The sequence below is a fragment of the Solanum tuberosum genome, unplaced genomic scaffold, assembly GCF_000226075.1.
Source record: "Solanum tuberosum cultivar DM 1-3 516 R44 unplaced genomic scaffold, SolTub_3.0 scf00316, whole genome shotgun sequence".
NCBI lineage: Eukaryota > Viridiplantae > Streptophyta > Magnoliopsida > Solanales > Solanaceae > Solanum > Solanum tuberosum.
This window is the reverse complement of record NW_006239240.1, coordinates 427,839-437,615: the sequence shown is the minus strand read 5'-3', so window position 1 is coordinate 437,615 and position 9,777 is coordinate 427,839. Positions and strand designations below refer to the sequence as shown.

General features: G+C 34.1%; 1 protein-coding gene across 1 annotated transcript; it reads left to right on the top strand.

The window, feature by feature from the left end:
• Positions 1-974: 974 nt before the first annotated feature.
• On the top strand, positions 975-6,931 carry LOC102592392 (CDPK-related protein kinase-like). The gene is made up of 11 exons (XM_006360160.2): positions 975-1,726; positions 3,556-3,686; positions 3,958-3,999; positions 4,137-4,245; positions 4,592-4,670; positions 4,832-5,128; positions 5,209-5,321; positions 5,509-5,616; positions 5,700-5,762; positions 5,855-6,022; positions 6,312-6,931. Exons 1-11 carry the CDS (start codon positions 1,205-1,207, stop codon positions 6,450-6,452), a joined length of 1,773 nt encoding a protein of 590 aa, XP_006360222.1. The 5' UTR covers positions 975-1,204; the 3' UTR covers positions 6,453-6,931.
• The last annotated feature ends 2,846 nt before the right edge of the window (positions 6,932-9,777 follow it).

Here is a 9,777-nt window from a genome sequence, read left to right as displayed (position 1 = left end):
CTGAGTTTTGGCCTTAGGAGCTAGTTGCGCCCCTTGAGTTGGGGCGTGACATAATGTTTGTAAGAGTAATAAAAATAGTGCTTCCTAGACAATGCAAAGTCATAAAATAAATATTATCTCTTTAAACAAAGTTGATAGGAAATATGTAACTAATTATTAATAACTTACACATAAAATATAAATGTTCACTTATTAAGGCCATAAAATAAATTTATTAATGTGATTGAAATTTTACCTTAAACCAAGGTCAAAATCGAGTATTATGTCAAATTTTGGAATGTACATCAGTCATATTTTTTGGTTGTATAAATGTTGGTGCCATCTTGCTAATTGCCTCGGCAACTATTTTAACATGCCGGTTAATTATTTCAAGTGAATGTTGAAAAGTTTCACAATCATGAGGTGTGAGTTAAAATGACTATATGTTGGTGAGAATAATAAATTTTATGTCGGTGAGAATAATAAATTTTAAAAAGTAATGATGTGATTATAAATTTTATTTACATATGAAACAAATGGTTAGTAGATATAAATGTGGGGTTATTTTAACAAAATATAAACTCATGGATCAATTATTGTATTAAAATATCTAAAACCATGATATGGAATCACTATATAATTCAATATCATGGTTTTTGGAGAATATGGTATCACCTCTCATGATATGGAATCATGAGATGGAATCAGCGTAAAATCGCATGTCCAAACGCTAATTCATCTCATGATACCATATCGTGATATGGTATCGCATGGCCAAACGGCTACTTAGTATAAGATCAACACTAGCTTATTACACATTATCTATTATCAATGAAAAATAGACATATATTCCGTGAAATTAATCAAATGCGTTCAAGTGATCATAACACATAATTAGGAATATGAAATTGGGATTATCTCACAACAAACTCTGGTCGGTATAAATAGATATACACATCACATCATTTGGCCCCATCTTTTGGTTATCTGTTTTATCATCTTTCTCTTTTATGATGAAAAGCAAAAAACATTCAGTTCAGCCTTAATTTAATTTCCACAGAAGCCAACGTCTACTCTTTCCTTTTTTTTTAATTTTTTTATCACCATCTCTCCAACGCCATTCACAAAACAAGAAAACAACAAATGCCGTTTCTCAGTAATTTAAACAAAAAGCTTCTCATGCAAAGTTTTCATCTTTGAGCTACTAAATTCTTCAACTAATTTAATGGGTGGTTGCACATCAAAACCTTCCCCTGAACCCAATTATTCCAACAATGATCTCTATGCTCCCGATGGAACTGCTATCCCGGCTAAAGCTAACAATGAAGATAACTCGCTAGAGAATAAGAGCAAGGAGGGAGCCGAAGTGGGTAAAAAGTCGCCTTTTTTTCCTTTTTACAGTCCAAGTCCGGCGCATTATTTTTTTTCAAAGAAGTCTCCGGCGAATTCTACTCCCCGGAGGTTTTTTAAGCGGCCGTTTCCTCCGCCGTCTCCGGCGAAACACATACGAGCTGTGCTAGCACGGCGGCATGGTTCTGTGAAACCCAATGCAATTCCGGAAGGAAATGAATTGGAGGGGGGTGGGGGTCTTGATAAGAGTTTTGGGTTTTCGAAGAATTTTGGAAACAAGTATGAACTTGGAGAAGAAGTTGGGAGAGGGCATTTTGGGTATACTTGTAAAGCTAAGTTCAAGAAAGGTGAGCTTAAGGGACAAGAAGTTGCAGTAAAGGTCATACCCAAAGCAAAGGTTTGAAATTTTTGTTAAGTTTGATCTTTGAGTTAATTGAATTAACTTTGCTTACTGTTTCTTGGTTTATAGTGGTCAGATCTGCTCAGGAGAGAAAAAAAATATCTTGTTAGAGTTCATAGTTTTAACAGTTCAATTAATTTGAATATTTGAAAGTCATGAAAATCGAATGGTGGAGTGTACCAAAATAGAAAGAGTATTATTTGTGTCTGCTCTTCCTGATAAAAAGTTTGAATCTTTTTGAGTTTGGAAGAATCCTGAAATTCAGTAGCTGTGAATTAGGGATAACTTGTAAACCTTATCAAATGGATCCATCATGTTCTGTTTGTCTCGGGTTGACTGATTATGTAAGTTCGGAGCTGATAAAGCGAGGTAAGGAGCAAGTCACTTGCAGATTGTAATATATCGGCATGATCTTTGGTATTTCTGGTTAATCTTAAGGATCCAATTGAGTTTTAGTAAGAAGCACACTTGTCATTTGCAGATCACTAGAGTTCTGTGTCTAAGAAATGTTACTCCTATAGTTGTTCAATTCTCCATTTGATTCACTAAAAGTAGCATTCACTGGGAGCGGGTGATGTCTAAGTTAGGCGCACGTCAGGGATGCGAACCCTGCCACATATTTTATTATAGAGGGGCTAACCCATTATCCACCAAGTTTATATGTGTTAAAAAGAGCAGCATTAACTGTGAGCAAATAAAACTTTTACCCCATTTGTGGGGGAATTAAACAAATTTGGGTAGCTGAGCGGAGTAAAAGAGGAGGGGTAGGTAGTGGGCATAAGTGCACCCAAGGGTGTGTCCTAGTAGGCCAATCAAGTGGGTTGAGGACCATGAGGTCTCAAGTTCAAATCATAGCAGAGACAAAAACACTAGATTATCTCTTTTCATCTATCCTAACCTTGGTGGACAAAGTTACCCTGATGTGAGGTGGTAGGTATCCAGTGGAATTAGTCAAGGTGCGGGAAAGCTAGCTCGGACACCACGTTTATCAAAAAAGAAAAAAGTGTGCATAAGTAAATGCAAAGTACTTTCCACTTGCACACGATTCAAAAAGTTGTGTGGACTCTTCACTTTTGATGCCGCACCCTGTGTCGGACTACACTACTTTTGGCAAATCTGATACGCATCCGTTGACATGTTTGAAGAGTTCGAGCAACATAGGTTGCACAAGAGGTGTGGAAGAGTTCATCATCAGTAGTAAAGCAACCAGCTTCGACCAATCTCCTTTTCCCTTCCCTTCAAAAACCATTCATATTCTTGAGTGTATAGGTTCATATTGCTGAACAATTGCATTCTGATTTTCTATGATGATAGAGGGAAAAAGCTTCAAGTTGAAATCCCAGTGGAGGCAAAAGCATTGGGTGATTCTTTCATCTGTCTAACTGTCCAAGCCTTGGCGGATAGAGTTACCCAGTAATACTGTTGGTGAGAGGTAGCAAGTAGCGTGGAGTTAGTCGAACCAGACACTACGGTTATCAAAAAAAATAATGCTTATGATTACTTTATCTATATCATCAGGGTCAGCTGACATTATGTATGATGGAACTTCTTTTATATTCCTGTAGTTGGAGTCATTTTATGCGTTTTTCAGTATATTTGGCGTGTATGTTTGTCTCTGCAGTTTGGTGCAAAATAACTGGTGTTGGATGGTACTTATCTCCAAAAAAAAAAAAAAAGAACAAAGAAAATTTGTGTTGGTTAAGCTGCTTTCTCGTATTTCTGGCATTTTACTTGTGCGTTGACTATGTCGGGGCATCTTTGGGTTATATTTCTACTCCGGATTCATCTGAGTTATCTGATACTCATCTTTACTCTTTTTTTTCCAGATGTCCACGACGATAGCCATTGAGGACGTGAGAAGAGAGGTGAAGATATTAAGAGCTTTAACGGGACACGAAAATCTAGTAAAATTTTATGATGCATACGAAGATCATGAAAATGTCTACATAGTGATGGAGTAAGCTTTAGCCACTCAACTCCTATTGCATTTGTATCTATTGATGACATACAGAACCTTAGTTTTAGCCCAAAGTATACTTTGTATGCATCATCAATCTGGGTCAAGTGGTATCATATGAAAGTTTCTTCCTTTAATGTTTCAGTAAAATATGGATTTGATTATCACATTTTTTCTGCAGTTGCTATTAAAAGAATGTTGTTTGACTTGCTAATTTTCATGTTCTCATTGTTCTTTTGCAATGGAGCTGATCAATCTTGTCAAATTTCAGGCTATGTGAAGGAGGCGAGCTTTTGGATAGGATACTTTTAAGGTAGTCCCTGGTGTTGTTATGAATACAATTTCTTTTATTTTTCAACCTTGTCAGTGTTGACTCTTAGTAAATCCTTTTTATGAGATCAAGAATATAAATTTCAATAATATATTAAGTAGCATCCTTCTGTGCTGCAGAGGTGGAAAATACACAGAAGATGATGCAAGGGCTGTGTTGACACAAATATTAAAAGTTGTTGCATTTTGTCATCTTCAAGGTGTGGTGCACCGGGATCTTAAACCAGAGGTGCGAAAGTTTACTAGTTCTAAAATGCTTGCTTAGAAAGAACATACATCAGTTTATATAGTGAATCATCTCCCTAACCCTCCCGTACCCCAAGATAGAAAATAAAAAAAGGAAAAGGAAGTCCATCACTTGAATGGATTTGGATGTGATGTCAATCAGTTTCAAATGGTTACATTTATTGCTCAAGGATATGGCATGAGCTACTGGGAATTAAGATTATTTTTCAAAGTCAGCTTTTCTTCTTGCATGGAATGAAACTATAACTTGTTAGAAAAGATTTTTATCTGCTTTGTTTTCCTCATTTCTATATCTCTTTCAGTTCTAACTGTACCTTTTAATGGACCAGAATTTCTTGTTTATGTCCAAGGACGAAAATGCACAACTTAAAGCCATAGACTTTGGGTTGTCTGATTTTGTGAAGCCAGGTTCGTCCATTTGCGCTTGATATTAATGCTAATACTTTGTGACTTTGGGAACCCCTCCTTAAAGAAAAAGAATATAAAAGAGGAAAAGATATTCTTATTATTCATATTATATTGAGTAGCAACACAACTTGTAATTAACTTGCAAACATATTCTTTTGCAGATGAAAGGCTTAATGATATTGTTGGTAGTGCATATTATGTAGCGCCAGAAGTTCTACACCGATCTTATAGTACAGAGGCTGATGTGTGGAGTATAGGTGTTATTTCATATATCTTGCTGTGTGGCAGCCGTCCCTTTTGGGCTCGAACTGAGTCTGGGATATTTAGGGCTGTTCTCAAAGCTGATCCAGGTTTTGAAGAACAGCCTTGGCCTACATTATCTTCTGAAGCAAAAGACTTTGTGAAACGTCTCTTGAATAAGGATCCACGGAAAAGAATGACAGCAGCTCAGGCCTTGGGTGAGTTTCTTGTGTCAACTTAGAGAAGGACAATTCTGTTCTTTATTTTTCTGAAACTTCTGGAAGACTTACTGTTTCAGGTCATCCTTGGATAAAGAATAGTCACGACGTAGAAGTGCCTTTGGATATACTGATATTCAAACTCATGAAGACTTACATGCGTTCATCTGCTCTTCGGAAAGCTGCTCTACGGGTAGGTGTGATGCAATTGAGAAAGCTCTTTTGTTTCTCTTTAGTCTTTTTACTTTTATGTACAATTCTATCGATGGAGTATTAACGCCTATTATTGAGTAGCACTAGTGTTTGCTTTCTATTTATTTACGTACTTTTACATTTGACTTCTCTGCATCTCTAATTTTCTGTCATTGGAGTTTTTGCAGGCTTTGTCAAAGACATTGACCGTGGATGAGCTGGTCCATTTGAAGCAGCAGTTTGCACTGCTGGAACCAAACAAAAATGGCACCATAAACTTGGATAACATTAAAGCGGTCTGTCTTCTTCCAAATTTAATAGGTAATTGTTTCTATGATTTTACGGATGTTTCTGACCTTTATAAGTATGATATCTCCAGGCCCTGATGAAATATGCAACAGATGCCATGAAGGAGGCACGCATTCATGATTTCATTGCTTCAGTATGCTCTAAGTCCTTCATATGTAGTTATCTATTTGAATTTGTTAAGCTCTAACTTGTGATGCTAAGTTTTCTTGTCCCTTGTCATGTCAGCTTAATGCACTGCAATACAGAAGGATGGATTTTGAGGAATTCTGTGCTGCTGCATTAAGTGTATATCAGCTTGAGGCTCTTGACCAATGGGAACAACATGCACGCTGTGCATATGAAATTTTTGAGAAAGATGGCAACAGAGCAATTGTCATAGAAGAATTAGCTTCGGTAAATCTGAATTACATGCTTTTTATTTTTGAATTTTAGTACTGATCTCTCCGTCCTTGTCTCGTATAAAAGAATCTCTTTTTTTCTTCTTTTGGGACGGTTGGAGTGTTATTCTTCTTTGCCTTTCTTTTAGAATGACAGGACCGTTACTCCATTCCCTTCTTTTTTATCTTTTTCCATTTCTTACTTTTTATTGGGAGAGGGACGTCACACTATTTCTTTGATGGCTGGAAGCATTTAAGTAATTAGGAAGAGAACCTGACTAGACATTTTTGAATTGCTGGTTCAGGAACTTGGTCTTGGTCCATCTGTACCTGTTCACGCTGTTCTTCTTGACTGGATCAGACACACTGATGGAAAGCTTAGTTTTCTTGGTTTTGCAAAGTTGTTGCATGGTGTGTCAAGCCGCTCAATCACAAAAATCCAATGATTCCAGCTGCTCGATTCACATAAGTTCAATGAGTCCTTTCAGTGCATTCTTATCCTCATATCATTGCTGATGTGTTATTGACAATTACATGAGTAGCACATGAGTTGGTTAAGATCAACTTCGGTCCCCCACTCTGAAGCTTCAATATATATCTGTACCGTGTACGTAGTGATATGTGATGCAGTCACTTTCAGGGACCAGTATATGTGGTTCCTTTGGGATGAATTCCTAGCAGAAGATGTTTTTATCTTAGCACGCCATGGCATATAGTTTTTGTTTTCCTCGTGTAAATGAATAGTTAGTTTCTGTTTGGTTACAGGTGAGCGTATCTCTCAGCTGGTTACTAGACACACTTATACAAGATGTTCTAACCTATTAGACAGCCCTGACCACTGCCATTGCATTGTATGATTGTATCATTATGTTTGTAAACATACCCTTCATAGTTGAAAAAAATTCATCACTTTCTTGCTTCTCAAGTCTTAACCAAACTGGAGAACTTGTGGCATTGAGATGACCCTGCCCCCTGTGTTAATCATCAACTCTTCAGGTAATGGAACTTATATAGCCCACCATAGATTCTGTCAAGTGTTGCTGAATAGCATTCTTACTTAACAATGAACATTGAGATTTACCTCAAAACACAGGTATGATATGATATGTCTTTCGATCGTTTAAACAGTGGTTCATCCACAATATCGTATACGTTATCAACTGTCTCAGGCAGATTAATGTGAATGCAATTAATAGACAATCTGCTGAGCAAAACTTTTATTGAAACTAACTAAAAATTGGTAGTTAGTATTCTCTTTTTACTTAACAAACTTGTTTGGAAAAACAATGAACTAAAGAGTGTATTAATTCTTTTTTCAGTAAAAGGACAGTTTAAATTGGGCTACTATTAGCCTTTCTTAAAGCTCCATCAAAATGGTTGAAGTCCTTTGGCACATTAATTGGGCTTCTAAATGTCTGTATAACCCTTTCTTGTAATTAAAGAAGAATGAATTGAACCTCTATCTTCACGAGGATTACAATTTGAATGAAAAAATTGTGTATTTATTACAACGTTAATCCCTCCATTTCATATTAATTGAATTTTTGAAGTATTTTTCATTTTTCAAATTAACTTAATTGTTCAGTTTTCAAGACTACTTTTAAACTGCTCTTCCAATTTTACCCTTCATTTGGATTTTCAATGTGATGACTTCAATAAATTTGACAATAATTAATAAGGGTAAAAAATGGAAAACTATGTTTAATTTATGTCTTAATCTACTTTTCTTAAAGGATATGAAACACCTCAAAAATTTAATTAATATGAAATGGAGGGAGTACGTCTTAACAAGAACATTCATGTCAATTTGACCATATAGAACCCCCCACAACTCCAAACCCAAAAATGAATAAAACTGTTATGGATCATATAATCACTGAGCTTTCGTTCTTATTTGACCTTTTGCGGCCTTCAGTTAAAGCTAAAGAAATTACACCAGGCGACATCAAACGCATGGTCTTGAATTTTTAACTTCCACTTAGAATATCTTAAATGTCAAAAAAATTCAATAAACAACTATGTTGACAAAACAACTACAAAAATATCGACGAACATTATTTTCATAATAGATGTGAGAAAAATTATACTCCCTCCGTCTCATTTTATATGTCACATTTTTACTTTGTACTTGCATTAAGAAATGATGTAACTTTACCTTTCTACCCTTATTTAATTTTTTTGAAACTCAAGTTTTCAATCAATGAATATGAATTATTTATTTTGATTAATTAATTTAACCAATGAACATGAATTATTTACTTAGCTTTTCTAAGTTGGTCAAATGTATATTTTCAAGGATAATAACTCACAAGGGTAAAAATAAAATAAAATGATATTTTATGCATTGATTTTATGAAATGACAAATATTATAAATTAACTATTTATAAAAAAAATAAAAATAATGACATATAAAATGGGACGAAGGAAGTAGATTTCAAAGTAGGTCGAAAAAAGAAATAGCAAAAGTGAAAAGCCAGGGTAAAATACTGTATTGGGAATGAGGATTGACTAGATGAATCTAATCATTTATAAGTCGTTAAGCGACAACAAAAAAAAATGTATGGACCAGAAAATGACGGCTAATTATTTGTTTTGGTTGTTCAATACTTCGTATGGCCATAATTACTTGTCAATTTTTGAATTGACACATCTATTAAGAAAATAATTATTGACATAGTAAGTTTACCATTTTATTCCTATTAGTTATGAAGTTAATGGATTAAAAATTTAAGATTTTCAAGAAATTCTATCTTTTTCAAAGTAATCAATTGAGGGTTTAATAGGTAAAATTATTTTGTCATTTCTTAATTTGTCAAAATGAACAAGTAATTAGGGACAACTATAAAAGAAAAAATAATTAGAGACAAGGGAGTACTATCTTAGATGACATATAATTTGACACTCGATGGGTTCTTTTTCTTTTGAGTTTCCTCATCAATTCACTTTTAAACAAAAAATTTAGATACTTTAAAATATTTAGAAAACGTACTATGAATTGTAATTTTTTATATATCAATATGAAAAGAAATACATTATATAATATTAGTTAAAGTTTTTATCATTTGATACTAAAAAAAGAAATTGTGATAATTAAAAATAGACGGAGGAAGTAGATTATCGAAGAAAGTGCCTTTGTGTGTTCTCTATTACAACACGAATTCTTATTCTAACCATGCAACATCTGCCCCCCAAATCATATGCCTTTTCTTCCCGCTGAAAGTGACATAAATAGCCACTCATCATAAAAATATTTACCTATATATATAGCAAAACAGTGTGATGCTTTTTATATATTTGGCTAGGAAATGTTTTTACTACAGGATATTAATTTTTAGCAACCGGCCAAATGTGTAATTTACCTTTTTTCTTATTGGATTGGATTCGTTAACTTATTTATATGTTTTTATTATAAAAAAAATAAAAAAAAAAAAAAAAAAAAAAAAAAAAAAAAAAATAAAATAAAATAAATATATATATATACACTTTCTCCATTTTAATTGGTTTATTTGCTTTTGAATTGATATGGAGTTCTAAAAAATAAAGAATACTATTGAATTTTGTGGTGTTAAATTAAAAATATATGTAGAAAGTATCAAAAGATCCTTTAATATCGAACCCACAACTCTAGCATAAAAAATATTTTCACAATCCCTTCCTTGCCACTAAACCGTCAATAAATTTTGTTAGGGTTCACAAATTAATATATATGTATATATACTAGATAATTTTAATCCCGTGATACGGGCCCAATATAATGAAAGGCCCATTTA